The sequence below is a fragment of the Anopheles bellator genome, chromosome 1 (genome assembly GCF_943735745.2).
Source record: "Anopheles bellator chromosome 1, idAnoBellAS_SP24_06.2, whole genome shotgun sequence".
Lineage (NCBI taxonomy): Eukaryota > Metazoa > Arthropoda > Insecta > Diptera > Culicidae > Anopheles > Anopheles bellator.
In genome coordinates this window covers 51592828-51608524 of record NC_071285.1, presented here as the reverse complement: position 1 = coordinate 51608524, position 15697 = coordinate 51592828, and the positions used below count along the sequence as shown (strand labels likewise).

The 15697-nt window shown below is 49.9% G+C and overlaps 1 protein-coding gene across 7 annotated transcripts in view; it reads right to left on the bottom strand.

Annotated features, from left to right (window-relative positions):
- Nucleotides 1-15697, bottom strand: part of LOC131205961 (protein alan shepard) — a 141077-nt gene that overhangs the window by 4908 nt on the left and 120472 nt on the right. For 6 of the 7 annotated variants that reach the window (XM_058198287.1, XM_058198286.1, XM_058198288.1 and 3 more), the window contains 3 exons: nt 10691-10929; nt 5825-5883; nt 5500-5624 (listed from right to left, as the gene is read on the bottom strand). In XM_058198287.1, coding sequence (XP_058054270.1) covers nt 5500-5624; nt 5825-5883; nt 10691-10929 — 423 coding nt within the window. The remainder of the gene's footprint in view (nt 1-5499; nt 5625-5824; nt 5884-10690; nt 10930-15697) is intronic. The other variant, XM_058198289.1, reaches the window with a different exon arrangement.

Here is a 15697-nt window from a genome sequence, read left to right as displayed (position 1 = left end):
CGGTGGCGGCGCGTTAAAAGGACGAGAAAATCGAGCCGAACACCGAGCGTGTTTGTGTGGGTGTGTGTCGAGCAGCATTATCGATGGAATGATACGCATGAAGGGGGGAATGATGCCAAGGCACACGCCAAAAAACAAAAAACACGACAGGATGACGAGCACAGAAGAACAAGAGTGTATTAGAGTGATCGGTCGCGCGGTCGATGGGTGGTGGTGTGCAGTACGGATGAGATGACGATCGTCAAAAACCGGAAGCCCGACAGAAACGCATCCCGAAACACGGTGTGAATACAATTAGAAACAATTCACACGCGGAATACGCGGACACAACACAAACGGGCACAACAAAAAGGAAGACACCCAAAATGGAACGAATTAATCAAAGAAACAGAACAGACGGACTGGAACAAGTGAGACAAACGCGATAAGCAGCAGTCGGTATCGAATCGGTAACACACAGCCACCGACGGGAAACCCTGGCACCCGGGGCAGGCAGCAGACGGCGGCGACATGAAGAACCGTGGGACGAACGAACGTTTTTTGCAAAGTTAATCTCCGGGTTTATCTTTTCCTGTTTGTTGTTGTTGCTGTCCTATAAACGCCGTTAGCCGCGAGGAATGGTCGCGTGGTCGGCGGGGTAACTACTCGCTTCTCATTAGTTTGCGCCACTCTGAGAGGCACTTGCGCCCTCACAGCCCTGCCTGTCCTGTAACGTATCTGTCCTAATGTCGCTCTAACTGACCTACGCTTGCGTGACGCTTGTCTTATACTAAAGTTTTTTTATGTGGTGTGAATTGGCCGGCTCACTATGAACGTTTTATTTTGTTGGTTGTACACTATTTTTTGTTTATATATAAATGTTTGTGTGTTTGTGTGTTTGGTGGTAGAGCAAACGAAATGCCGCTAGAGCTAGAGGCTAGTGTACAAAACGGTTTACTTGGTTGGTTAAGAACAGAACAACAACGGGCGATATTATACAGATAGAAAGAGAAAGAAAGGCAGAGAGATAGAAAAAGAGAGTAAAAGTGACCGTGGAATGTTTTTTTTTAAGTTCGTTCACTATACACAGGTGTAACGGTAACTAGTTCCCCGGTTCGTATGTAACTCTCTAGCAACGCTCTAAAAGGTGTATCAACTGCTATTCGATATCTGCTGTACCAAAATGGCAACGGTTAAAATGGACTAACTATTGACAATTCGCTAAAACAAATGGCTAAAGCTAAATGCTAACAAAACCAAAACGGTAACGGATACACTGGGGGTGTTCAATAAGAGCTGACTTTTGGAACACTTTATATTTTGGCCAGCTTGGCAACCGAGAGAGGTAGGAACGAACCAACGGAACGCAGCTGACTGTTATCAGTGTTGTTGTTGCACATTGAGACAGATTAGCGCCAGTGGTCAACAATGGGGCATGAGAGGTACACTAGTGTGTGGTTCTTGGTACGTATAATATGTATATCTATGATGTGTACAGTAGGGTTAAGTTAGCATTCGATTAGAGGCGGTTAATAACTGTGTGTCACGGGCGCACACGGTGTGACACCGTGGCCAACATATACAGCCTATGGTTTAGATCAACAACTGCGTGTGTTTGTATTTGTGTGTTTATATGATATGGATGTTAGGGTCTATTATAAACTTTCGCAATGTACACTAAAAACTGTCGTCTGCTGGCTGGCTGGCTGGCTGGCTGGATATATTTACATTCGACCCCGCATTGCCGGTTTGGATTGAGACATTACACTGAGGCGTACACATATACACTGGCTCTTTACGCTATTACGGTGGCCAATCGGCAACCAATATCAACTAAACGAAACGATCCAATCAACGGGCGCTAGCGGAACTAAGTTTAAACTATTCGACGGAAGAGGAGGCTCTATACACACTAAAGTAGTAACTAGAGGGACTGCGCGCGATTTGGCAGAGAGACTTTATTACAACTCGCTTGACGCGACTCTCGACTCACGGCACGTTTTACTTTCCGGATGAGCAGACGGCACACGGGCAGAGAAGCCGATGGGATGAAAGAATAGCGAAAATGTAGCTGGGGAATTGAAAAACATTGCGCCCGGACCCGGGTACTTGACTTGAAGCGCGATCAGTGTGGTACATTACCACGTTACGTTTGTTGGGCATAGCAAATGAATAGCAAAAGGCTGGGTGGTGGCCCTTTTGTTTTTAACCATCCCAGGATAATTGGTGGCCCACTTGAGCGACAGAGTGTCAGCGGCACCGGAAAGGACATCACAGCACATAAACGGGCCATGGAGCGTATAAAAGTGGCGCTTCAAAACCCTAACCGAACCACGACGCCGTGCGTGTCACTGCATCCGGCACACTGCCTTCATGGATCGGCCACTGCCGGCAAGGCACCGCCGATAAAGAAGACACCAGAAAGGCGTGTGTGTTGTGTAAAGGAAATCAATATTGTTTATGCAACCGTTGGTGGGCAAAGATGGAACATACAGGATGATGTGATGCTTGTCTATTGATGTATTTATTTAAATCAATCGATGCCGGCGTCTGGGACTGTAGAGCAAAAGACGTACACGATCAAACGCGATCGTAAACAACGGAATCACAACGACGGATTGGGTAAGGAGTGGGAACTCTACGGAACGGAACCGAGGGCTTGTGAACTATGACGGCGTACTTCTATCCTAGGGAAAACTCGAACGGAAACTACAGGGGAAACGCTGGGCTCCACGACACAAGACTCTAGCCGGCGGCGGGAACCGCACAAATAGATATGTTACTTAGAACGGGGTCCAACCGAGAAGTATGATCTAGGGATACGAAACACGAAAAATAGATAAGAAGAGAAAAAGAGAGAGAAAGAGAGAGAAAGAGGACTAACTATCTATCTGGCCCGGGGAAAAGGCATCAGCATGTTCTGGTAAAAAAGTACAACAGCCCAACAGAACAGATTAGTCTAGTGTCACATTCTATAAGAGGAGGCTCGAAGAGCCCCGAAAAGATTGCAAAACCACAAAACGCCAACGCTATTCTATTGTCCTAAGGAAGTGTTAATACTAATCTTGGGTGGGTCTAGTGGGTCGAAAGGAAACGAGAAAACGAGACTAAGAAACACGGTATTGGGACGAACGGACGAAGAAAATGGTAGAGAGAGTTTAAGATTTGTTTCGGATTCCTTGCAGTCACTGAAACAAATCCAGCTCGCTGGCTGCTCGGGATATCTCGGGTGCGTGGGAAAAGGAAAGGCGCGTCCACGCGTCGTCCTGGGCCGTGGACGTTTTTCTTAAGTCGCGTGTTAACGTCTTGGCTGGGTGGTCGCGTCTTGCGTACTTCTTCTGAATAGTTCCAATAGTGCCCGATTCTTCCTAACGGTCGCGGTGAGTCTAACTAAAGTCGCTTTGCTATTGCTCGCGGACAAGAACCTTGAAGTGAAGTGTGTGCCACCTTCCGGCGGCGGAACAGCCAGAGTTCGCGGAGTGAATAAACAAAAACCAAAACCGAAACAAAACACAAGAAACACGCAAATCAGACAAAGAAGTTGTGGAAGAACACAAATGGAAGCAACTTAAAAACCTAACCCAATTACCGAACCAGCCGCTACCAGGGGAGGGCCCGAGAGCTCCCGCGCTCGTCGTGTTAGTACATGGGTTAGTTGGGGGGGGCAGCGTTCGATGCACACAGGAACACACACGCACACACACGCACACACTCAGCAGACGGACGATGGCACGGCATCGGCATCGGGGGTTAGGGTTAATGGCTTGGCCAGTAGTTGGTTTGGTTATCGTGAAGAGAGCTTATATACAGCGCAAGGATTAGAGGGTGTGAAAGTGTGCGTTTTGCGCCAACACTACCACGATGCAGTCCGTGCACCTTTATGGGGGGTCATTTCACAGAATGTACAGTTGGCGGAGATCGCCGTCGGTTTGTTTCGGGGGACGATCCCTTGAGAAGACTGGATCGTGATCGATCCTCCCATCGGATACCTGTCGGCCGCTGGCGACCGTGCCCCCCGCAGCTTCACTTCCACTTCCGGACAGGACAGCACTACCACTGACGCGATGCCGAAAGGGAAAATTTATTTCAAAGCTTTCCGTTCCTGTGGAACTGAGCACTCCGCCTCCAGGTGACCGGGGGGTCCGGTAGATGAAGTTATAATCCGTTCATGGGTTTGTCCGTGCGAACTAGCGCATGCGGTTGGACTCAGGGGCCCGGACAAGTTTCTGTCCTCGGAGAGGGAAAAAAGAAAACGAGGAAAAGCGAAAGAAAACTTTCGACACCACAAACCACAACACGCTTCTCCTCTTCTGGGCAGCGGCAGTCGCGGTGTGTTTGATGAACCACACTGACTCTCGGGGGGTCGCGGTCAGAGCGGGGTCTGTTTTTCGAACTGGAAAAGGTTGCCCCATTCTGTGGAGGTGCTACGCGCTGCTGAGAAAATGGGAGTTACGTTAAATGAGTTGCTGCTGCTGCTGCCGGTGGCGAAAGTTAGTGAACCCAACCCGTAGTAGCAGCAGCGGCGCGGTCGGCATAAGAAATTATGCTGGGGTCATGACGGTGCCCACCACCGTCCTCCGGATTGTTTATCGACGGGGGTGGCTGGTGGGTGCACCATAAAGCCGAGCGTCGGTACCGTACGGCCGTGCAACATGAGGAGTGTTTGGGGAGTTCGTTAAGATTCGGTACTAAAGGGGGCCCCAAGCGCGAGCCCCGTGGATCGGGGGCGTGGATCTCCATAAACATGAATTCCGGCCGACCCAATTTGTGTCGCTTTACGGGAACGAGATAAAAGAGAAAAGTGAATCCTACGGGAACGTGTGTTCCGAAATGGACAGAAAAATGGGCCTTCTTTCACAAGTTGCCCGCGGTTTCCGGTGTCGTTCGAAAGGCCCTCTCGAAAGCCGTTCTCATCGGGGTCCCATCGATTCTGATTCAGAATCGGACACCCATTTTCCGGAACCTCCCATTTATGTGTGCCGAAAGCCACACTCCACTGGCTTCGAGAAGCCCTGGCTTTAGTTCAACGCCGTTCATCCGATCAAAGCGCGGGCTCTGTCAAATGTGTCAAAGCTAATTGTTTTACGAAAACACAAAACAAACGACGAAAAAACAAAAAAACCGGTTGAAATAAGCGGCACTGAAGCATAAAATAGAAATAAAAAAGAAGAAAACGAGGATCCACTGAGGAGAGATGGTTCTCTTGTTGGGGGGCTTTCGTGATCGTTTTCTGGTCTTCGTCGTCGGTCGTCCTTTCGTCTCGAGCGTCACCAGAACGGTCTGGGTTTGTTACTCGTGTGAATGTGTGTGGTGTGTGCGTTCGATTAGTACATTCGAGGTTATGCGGGTTAGTGTGCGTATGTTTTCTGGTTTGAAGGGGGCTGGTTCTTTTGGGGTTGGTGGGGTGGTTTGGATTAGAGAGCTCTAGAAACGGAACGGGGTGTTGTTGTCTTCTAACAAGAGAGAAACAGGGTAGGCAGTAGAGGGGTGTAAGTATTACTTGCATGCAAACAAACGTACAATGGCCGGCCTATGTAGCACCCAGATACCCACTTTGGCCATCTGAGCTTGGATGCCCTTCGCTTGCAGCCCTTTGACGGCACCCTCGGCACACGCCGGCGACTCGAAGTCAACAAATCCGTATCCTGGCGGTGGAAAAGCGAGAGAGAGAAAACGGAAATTATTAGTTTTCACGGCCGGGGTCTCCACAAGAAGGGGGCGAGGGCTAATCGAGTTGCTGGTTCGTGATGTGACGATTGAACCGAACGCGCTCGCTGCTTGTTTGATGACTATTCGGAACATTCCCATAATTTTTGCGTTCCGATACTGTTCCGCCCAAGCTTACCTTTACATTTGTTTGTTGTTTTATCTAGTATTGCCTTAGTGGAGATGATATTCCCGTACCTACAAGCAGAGAAAGAGAGAGAGGGAAAAGAAGAACTAAAGTTCAGTGCAACAAAATACTGGAACAGAGTTCCGGGAAGAATTTAATTAAATCTGTAATCCGATGTAGCGAGAGGACGGAAAAAATGGGACCCTTTTAAATGCTAACCAATTGTGAGTGCGCCACCGATTTGCTCCTGTTTTAATTATGGTTTTAAACCACACCGTGGGCCGCGGTCGGGCTGCCCGGATGATGATCGAAAGGTCGCCACGATGCTCATAAATATTTATCTTTAACACATGCTGCACCCACACACGATCGAGCACACAGAAAAACGAGCATTAATTAAACTCGCATGACGATTGAGTCATAATTAATGGCAAACAGTTTCCCCAATTTCCGCGCGAGGACCCGTGGTGAGACTTCCGGTTCCCGGGGGGCGGCTAGGGGAAGTATGCAGTTGCAGGGCGCCATTTTTCCGAACCACTCTCGAACTGGGAAGGCGACAAAAAAGGCGGCGCACGCACTTGACAATTCACACGAGAGTGCAACCCGGGCCACCATCTGGCTGGCGGGCTGGCTATCTCATAAAAAATGGCGTGGAAAAACTCTCCACGCTAAAGCGCCCACTCACCGTTTCGCGCTCACACGCAAAAAGGGAAGCTCCCGTTTCGGTGAGTGGCCAGCCAGGACCCCAAGGGGAGGAGGAGAGAACAACAAAAAAGCGTGCGCCCGGAAAAGCGCCCCTTTGCGAATGGGAAATTAATTTTGGAGCGTTGTACTTGAAAGTGTAAACAATTTCCTGCTCTCGAGAGCGGGGACGCGACGACGTGGAAGGTCGACCTGGGTTTTATGGTCCCCACCGGCCGCCGTCGTCCTCGGCGGCACCCGAGGTAGTCGGTGACCATTAAGCGTATCCCATATTGCGAACCAAGCGCGCAGGAGTAAACGGCATCGGCATAGGACCCACAAAAAAAAACACTAAACACGGACCGTGGTTTTGTTGCACGGACCAATGCAAATTAGGTTGGGCGCGGTCGGGCCACATAAAACTAAAATGGTGCTTCTAATGAAAAGAAAGCGGTGTCCCGGATGCGCACAAAGGCCATCGGAAAGAAGGATTCACCAGCGACACTCGCTTTCTCTCTCTCTCTCTCTTGCGCGCCGACCAGCAAGTGGCTCAGGCAAGCACATTTTTGGGTAAAAATCGTAAATTCAGTTTCGCACAGAGTGTGCGAATTTTGTGGCGGTTCGAATTCGCGGAATTAACTTCAAAACGGCCGTCAATTGGAAATCAGAAACGGGTTCCGCGCCATTGAAAGCCATTGATTCATAGCTATTCTTGGAAGCGAATCTGGAACACAAAAGTCGTGGCGTGGGGAAGTGGTTGTTTTGTGTACTGATTGGCGTGGCATCACACCAACGGGCTGCATTATTTGGTTGTATCTGTGCCCAATAATGAGCATTCCTTCGCTTCGGTTTCGAATTTCCCTGTTCCGAGGTTACGAACCACAGGACCATTAACGATGTGTACCCTCCCAGTTCGTCACCGACACCGGGAGGAACCGTTTAGCGAAACTGACAACATGTCGGGTTGGAAAAATGGTTTTTCTTTTCTTCTTCCTCGAGCCTGAGCCAGTGGAAAAGGGTACTACATGGTTTAAAAAAAGCGCGAGTAGAACGAATAGGCAAGTTTGGGGTGCGTTTTATTCTTATTTCGAACATTTATGCAAGAATTCAATAAATATACGCCCTAAAATTAGTTCGAAGCATAGCTAGGGCCCTCTAAAAATCAATTCGTGATAAAGGTCCTTATTTTGATGAATGAGAAATGAAATGGTACGATCATTTCCTAGGAACATTCGTTGGTTTTCGGGGACTCTATTTGTCCCAACCGGGTACTCTATCAACCTCAGTAACTTCGGGTACGTTCAAATTTATTTGAAAGCTATTAAAACGAAGGGAATGTAAAAGTATTAACATCTTTCAAAGGTACTCAAACATAAATTTACACGCCATTGGTTGGACATGTTCGATTGGGTGGCCACAGGATGGCTTTGGAGCGACTCGATTCGATTGCATAAGACCAAAATTTCCAAAGTTATATGCACGTTTTGAAAGGCATCAAGTTAATGGCTAAGAACTAGGGTGCCCATTGAAGACATTTAGAGCGTAGTGACCAAACAACTGAAAGCTGTCGGGAAATTTAATATTCATATTTTGGAAAAGACCTACTGAATCGGACATAAGGCTCGGGTCGACAGCTCGATGTTAAGAATTTGTTAAAACGGCAAAGAACCGCGAACCGGTGAAGGTGCCGACCGAAGAACCACTGCCACGAGAGCCACCCAAGCACAACACCGGCCATTTTCTTTTCAACGGACAGGAACGGGATCAGCCGCGATCCATCTTCCTGATGAGGGTTGAATCTTTCCACCAAATTACGCCGCCCACCAAATGGAACGAAACCGATGACGCCCGAGGCCACGGAGCATGGCGCATGTTATTGTTAAGCATCCCCATAATAGGGTTGTCGCTATCGAATTAATACCATTTGCGGGCTGCGTGCCGTGCCTGATGCTGCTGCTGCTGCGTGCGTGGACTTTATGAAAACGTGGACCACCACCACATCTCAAGGCAGGCTGGCTGGTTGGCGTTCTCATAAAAGAGCACGGCCACGCGCGGAGGAAACCCAAATGGAGGCCAAGCCCATCAATAAGTGATGCTCTCGGCTGTCGTGCTGGCCGATCCCGCAAGAAAACCCCGAAGAAAAAAAAACGTTGAGGTGTCAATGGAAAAGCGAGAAAAGTGATCCTTTGTGCGGCGCAAGTCTGGAGGCCATACACTTCCACGTGATTGCTGATGGTGCCGCACGAACCCCGCGCGAACTGCCGGTTGGTCGTGGGGGGTGATGGATGCCGGGCGTAAAATATCGATGAGATCCGATCCTGTGGCCGCCGTCGCCGCAGCCGCACAGGATCTATTATTGTAGCTTAACGCATATTTTGTGCGCCCATCCTTTCCACCTTTTCGGCCCGTGGGAGATCGAAATTATTCGCCTCGTTCACCCGAGTGTCGTCCCTCCGTCCGCCTGGGCGGGTCTGCCGAATCCTGTGCGCCGAGGAGCGCGGCAGCATAATTTCCATGCCGCGCATGAATAAAAGATTGATTGTGGGGATTTGGGGCCGCCCGGAACGTGAGCCCTCGGTGGCATCCCCCATCATCACCACCATGGCCACCAACAACAAGGGCCACCGTGGAGTGCAGCAGCAGCCACGGATATTAACGGCCATTTCCGTGCCCCGACCGTACATTTTTGGCGACGGTGGTTGAGGAGCAGAAAACTCATTTAGAGAGTTATTGTTCCACGGATGCGCGCACCCCAGGAGCTCCCTGTGTCTACTACCGCTAGCGTCGTGTCCGTTCGTCCATCAGAGACCAGGCAAGGGCGGCCCCGAGCGAGGGTGGTTCAAGCGCGAGCCGCCATGACTGGCAAATGGGTGGCTCAGGAGTTCAGGACACGAGGAGCATATTTACTGTGGGGTGGTCGTCGTGGCCAGCGTCGTCCATTAGACGGAACCCGGGGTGTGGGGCCCCCGTGTGGTGGCATCCCCATACCACGTGACGGAAAAATGGCGCACGATTGATGACATTTATGCGCAATCATTCGAAGCGCAGGGAACAGAAGAGAGAGGCCCCTGCAGTGGACCGAGGGTGCTGCTGAAAGGTGGCGTCGCCAACGAGAGACCGATGATTTTGATTTTCCGAACCACGAACGCATTCCAAAATGCGTGGAGAGAGAGAGTCAGTTAGAGAGTAACAATAAGTGGCACTAAAACCTAAAACCACCCTGTTCCGAAAATAACTCATTTGCCGCCGAAGAGAGAACGAAAGAGAGAGATATAGCAAAATGATGCCTTGACGCGTGAGCTTTTGGTGATGGGGACGCATACACATGAGCTTTATGGCTATTTTTGATTAACTTTCAGCGTGGCTGACAGCTGTCGTCATGTGCGCGCGAGTGTGTGTGGATGTGAGAATGGTTATTGTATTTTGGGCCACACAACACACAACAAAATTTAGTAATATCTCTTTGGAACATTGCGGTGAGTGTGTTACAGGGTTTACCCTCCATATAAAGGATAGTGGAATACTAAAAACAATTCAAAAATGGACAAAATAAACTATCCAAAATCATAGCCAACATTTGAATAACAAACAAAACGACAATTCAAACAGAATGCAAAATTAACACAAAACGTGAAAGAATACGATAAAGGTATAAATAATTCAAAGCAAATGAAAAACAGATAAGAACAAGAGTTTGATATAAAGAAATAAATGTAAAAAGTGTTACAGCAAAACAACGAATGATACAACAAAGAAGGATAAAATAAAAAAAAAATCTTTGTGAAAAGCGCCAATTAATAGCAAAGCGTCCAAAAAACAAAAATTGCTAAAAAGCAGGACTTCATCTTCTTAGACTGAGCAAAACTTTTAAAAAGCAGACATTGAAGGTTTTAAAAGTAGATGATGTTCCAGAGACAATACTGATCCCTCCACCACCCCCCGGTGCAGTGATAATCTCGGGCTCACGCGGTTAAAACCCCACAAAAGCTCAACCACACACAACATGACGCATAAAATGAGCCTAATGTGACGCGTAAAAACGCGTGGCATTAGTGGTCGAAGAGAGCTAATCCGCGGCCCAGCAGCAGATGGGCGGAAAGGACGTCAGATTCTGCTGCTCGGGGGTTGACGCCCTCGAGTCCCTCAAAAGTGATCGCCCATTTTTACTGGCGGCCGCTTACGACGGGCGATACTTACTGTGCACACATGTTGACAAGATCTTTGTCGGTCGTGCCCTGTTGCAGGCCGCGGATGTAGAGGTTCGTTTTCGACAGCTGCTCCGTCTGCTGGGGCGTGTTGCTCGGGCCCATCGTGTTGTTTGTGTTGGTCGTGTTGCTGAGGCTCGTGCTCAGGGTGCCACTCTGCGAGCCGGTGTTCGAGGAGCTGCTCGAGTTCGTGTTGCTGGGCGACGCCGCGGTCGGTACACGCTGTCCGTACTGCGGAGGAGAGAGACAGAGAGACAGGGTGCGAAATCAAACCCATCATCAGTATCATCAGTATTATCAGTATGCGTCGTATGTGTGGTGTTTTATCACGATCGTCGTCATCATTATTAATGGGTCATTAAAATTTTATCCCACACCGGTGGGTGGTGGGCCCGGCGCCACCTCCAAATAAAGGATTTCTTCGAAAGGGCCCATTCGCGAGCCACCCTTCCTTTTGCCACTCGGAACCCAATTACACGTCTCCCGGGGTCGAAGAAGTTGCGATAGTCAAGTTGAATAATTAAACCGTATGCGGTAAGAAGGACGTTGAAGCGAGGCGCCGTGAAATATGGAGAAACCAGCGAGCAGTGGTTTCGGTCCTTGCGCGGACCCCGGCAAAGATGCTATGAATCTTGCATCAAACGGCTCACCAGCCCCAAGGAGCTCCGTTTGAAGTTGGGTTTCATCCAGCCGAAAATTCACCCAACAGTGAGCCCCATAAAATGGGATCCAAACAACAACCCGAGTCCCGACGGCCGGAATGGTCCCGTGAAGGAAGTGCGGCATTTTCTCAGCTCGAAGCAAAACGCCCGAATAGCAACCCGTTGGATGTCCTTGCCCCGTATTGCCATCCCGCGATCCCGGGCCTCGTTTTGATTAATTCGAAAATGTTAATAAAACCTTTTTTTGCATTCCACCTCGAACGCCGCAAGGATGTGTGTCGGTCGGTCGGTCGGTACACACGGGGAAATAAAAATAAACTCCGAAACTAACACACCGCGCACGCGACCGTGAAGACCGGAGCGACCGAGCCCGCAAGAAGTTATGGAAATTTCGCCCGAAGAGCGCCCAACGAGAGGGAAATCGAATTGTGTGTGGCCTAACTCAACTCAACTTCCGACGCCATTCCCGGGGCGACCGGAGGTAAGCTTCTGCAATCTGAATACGAAAGCAGCAACCCGCCCGACTCTATGCTCACCGCACACCCCGAGGGCTTCTTGGGATACTTCCTGGCTCCACACAGCTTACTGTTGGGCGCTCTCTCGTTGGGCAAACACATTACACATCCTTTCGGTTTCGGCGCAAACACGGAAAACACGACCAAGATCCCCCCGAAGCCACCCCGACCGTCGGGTGGGCTCCGTAGAGTGGAGGTTTTTGCCCAAAGAACCCCGCCCAAAGCAGGTGCCCTTTTGGCGACAGAAATCCCATCATCAGTATGCAGCCGGCCGGAAGTGGCGCACTAAGGAATTTGTTGCCAAAGCCGCTTCCGGCCCTGCCGGTGCTGCTGCTGCTAATGCAATGGAGGAATGGTTTAAAATATTTATTCGATCGCATTTCGAGCCCTCGATGTTCTCCGACCCGACGGCGGCGATCTTCTTCGTCTGGTCCGAGAGGCTCTGCTGCGGTTTGCATCGTCGGCGGCGAACGCTAAAGTTGCGCCACAGATTGGGACTGCAGAGGAAAGCATTTTTCACACAAAACGGTCGTGCGAGTCTTTCGGCCAAATGGAACGAGGCGATGCAACGGTTCGGCACGAAATTAATAAACATAGCGTGAGAAATAATTCAGAGCAATCCATACGAGCGAGCGAGCGAACGTTCGCCAAGAGTGGCCCTTTTCCGGGAGTTTATCCCGGAACGGGCACTAATCTCACCCCGGAAAGGGCCGCGGAACCCGCTGCAGATGGCACCCCGGTTCAGTGTTTGTGTAATGGGACCACTTTTCCGGGGGAATTGATTAATGTTTCCTTTTTCGGAGAGTTTCTAAGCCCCGCTTAAAGAATAATTTAGTTACGCTAATAATCTGCAAACAACTCCACAGAAATTTGGGAAAAGTAGCGACGTGAAACGATCGCAGATGGGGTCATCGCGAATGTTCTTTATAGCATTTGGCGATCAGTTGTTTTTTAGAATCCACCAACAGCCAACAAGCGGCCACCAGGGGGGTTTGTGAGTTTGAAAGTTATCTCTACAAAACATTGCTGTGGCCAAAAAATAACGAGAACCAGTTGCCTTCGATTCTCGTGCTGTGGTGCATCATTAATTCTTTCCGAACGGACTAAACTTTCAGTAAAAAATGCCAGATTTGTGGCGATACAATTCTTGGTTTCCCATCACGAGCAAGTTGATCATTTCGTGATTATTTCGCAACAAACTCGTCCCTTATCCCTGACTTAGCCCCACCGACGGACTTCTGGTTATTCGCTACACCCAAGAGACTGCTTCGCGGAAACCTTTTAAAGTCAATAGTTAAGATAAGAGCCAAAACACAAATATATGTTGGATACTGTTCCATGAGATTGAAAAGAATAAATGAAGATCTTTAGCGAGCCATAAGTGAATGGCCAATATTTTTTGGCCACAGTAGTATATCATCGAACTTGCCGTCGTTCGCCGATAATCCTCGTAAATACATCGCCCAGCTCTAGAGTACCGCAGGAGCCGAGAGCAGCACCAACCAGCTGTGGACACCGCGCAACCCGCACACACCACATAACCCCGTTCGGTTCGCAAAAGCACCTGCGGCCACGAGGAACATCAATTTGCGCTCCGGTCTGTGTGCTCTCCTGCCACGCACACAACGTGACGCAGGAAAAGCCCGCAGTGTGTTGTGACTTTTCCGAGTCGTGCCGTGCCGCGGGGTTTTCACCTCCACGGCTCCACAAGTAGCGCGTCGTGACCATTATTATCTGTGGCTTGCTGCTGCCGGGTGGCAGGACCCCGCCCGAGGTTTATGCTGGCTGTCGCCCGAGCAGCCATCGATAAACATTAAAAGAGCGAAAAGTGCTGGAAAAAGGGAGCCGTTTCCCCGGGCACGATAATGAACGGGGAAGCCTGAACCGGACCGGCTCAACACAGACACACGGAGCCCGAGGCTAGTATATCCTTCGCCGCGAAAGAAGTGCGCGCACAACACAAAGAGATGATGTGAGAGATAAAAAGGAATCGAAAAGAGAGCGAAAAAACTGGACTACACAATACACCACCGCGGGGGGTTTTCCTCTGTATCACCGTGTGGCCCCAAGGCATCCAGAAACAGAGCGAAAGAGAGCGAGAGACCATGGAAAATGGTGCAGCTGGGGGAAAGCAAAGGCGCGTGCCGTCTTTGCAGGCCCATTACGGTTACGTGTCCATTACGTGGCCATGTTTTGCTGGCCCGAGGCCCGTTTTGGTGTGGCTTTGCGTTTTGCGAGCCACATCACATCATGGTGCTCCTGCTGCTGACGTTCGTCCTTAGCGGCCGTGGATCGTGTTACGCCGCTGCGCGTCAATGGACACCGGAAATGTGAGTCAAGCTGCGAAAGCTCACACCGACGAAGGGAGCCTACTCCAGGCGTGTCGATTCCCCTGCTTCGCACAGAGTTCCAATAGAAAACCCGCGGGGACACTTGGCTCGGAGAGATTTGCTATTGGTACTCACACCGTTAAACGATGAGAAAGGAACGATTTAAATCGAACATTCAATTACTTTCGCTGCTGTATGGGCATTCAGTCACCTCAGATAATGTTGGCGGCTCCCGTTTTTGGGACCTGCCTCGAAGCATAATAGTTTTCCTATCTCGCGCATGTCTCGTCTCTCTGCCGTCGTCGCTGACCTGGCGCGATAAGCAGCGCCTTCGGAGTCGGAGCGCGATAAGGAGTTCAAACACATTCTTCCGAAATCAGAAATCACTGTCAATTGGGTCTGCGGCGCGTCGCAAGATTTATGTACGCGTGACATGTATTGGACTTCCGTTTGATAATGGCAACTCCAAACCGTGCAATGTGTGAACCGTGCCTGGAGGAAAAAATAGGTCATAGAAAAGAACGAACACTCGGCTATCAAAGTACGGTCATTCGTTGACGCTGACTAATTGTGATTTGCACAGCTCTCCGGATTTTGCTCTTGGTTCTGGCGGAACAAATTGCAAACTAAATCCGTTTCGACCGGCGAGGGCTTATCGCTTTCGCTTAACATTTCTTGGACCGGGAAGGGTGCGCAAATTGTGCCATAAATATTTGATCCGCACTTCCCGTTTTTGCAAAATTAAAATCAATCAATACACCATCATCGCGAACGCAAGCGGATTGCGTGCATTATTCACAGCACGGAAACCTACCGGAGATCTGTACGAAATGAGGAACGGAATCGGGGGCCGCATTAGTGTCATATTCGCGTCTCGCACCCGCGACACTATCGGACCCTTCGAGCCCCGTTTTTGTCCCTCTTTCAAACTCACACTATTCCAGTGAGGCGTACCAGGGCGTTTGCTCGGTTATCGCGCACCCACGGTGCCCGCTTATCAACCGCCAAAAGAGTAAGGTTCCGCCGAATCGATGATCGCCCATTAATGCGATCTGACGTGTGTAGGGAAGAAATTTTAACCAACTGCCTGACCCACGAGTCTCACTGTGGCGACGAAAATGGCGACCAATGGCGGAGTGAATCGTCGACGCCGGAAGTCGTAGTAAACATTGGTTTACAATGACACATCACCAACACCAGCAGCACCATCGACAGCCATCGATGTCATCGGCAGGGGGCCCTCCGGAAATCGGCAGCGTGATTCATGCGTCGTAAGCCGTAACCATTACAGCACCAAGTAGGCCGCGGCGCGTGTATCAGTTGGAGTGAGGTGGGAAGTGTGCCATGAAGCACCACAAAAACTGCCGAATTTGCAGATGGCTGGATTCGGAAACTGGAGCCTCCATCATCTGCGGGTGAGTTCTTTGGCCTCGACGAACTCGGCACTTTTAGGGAACTGCCATCATAGCCGGGTTAGGATGTCGATAATTAT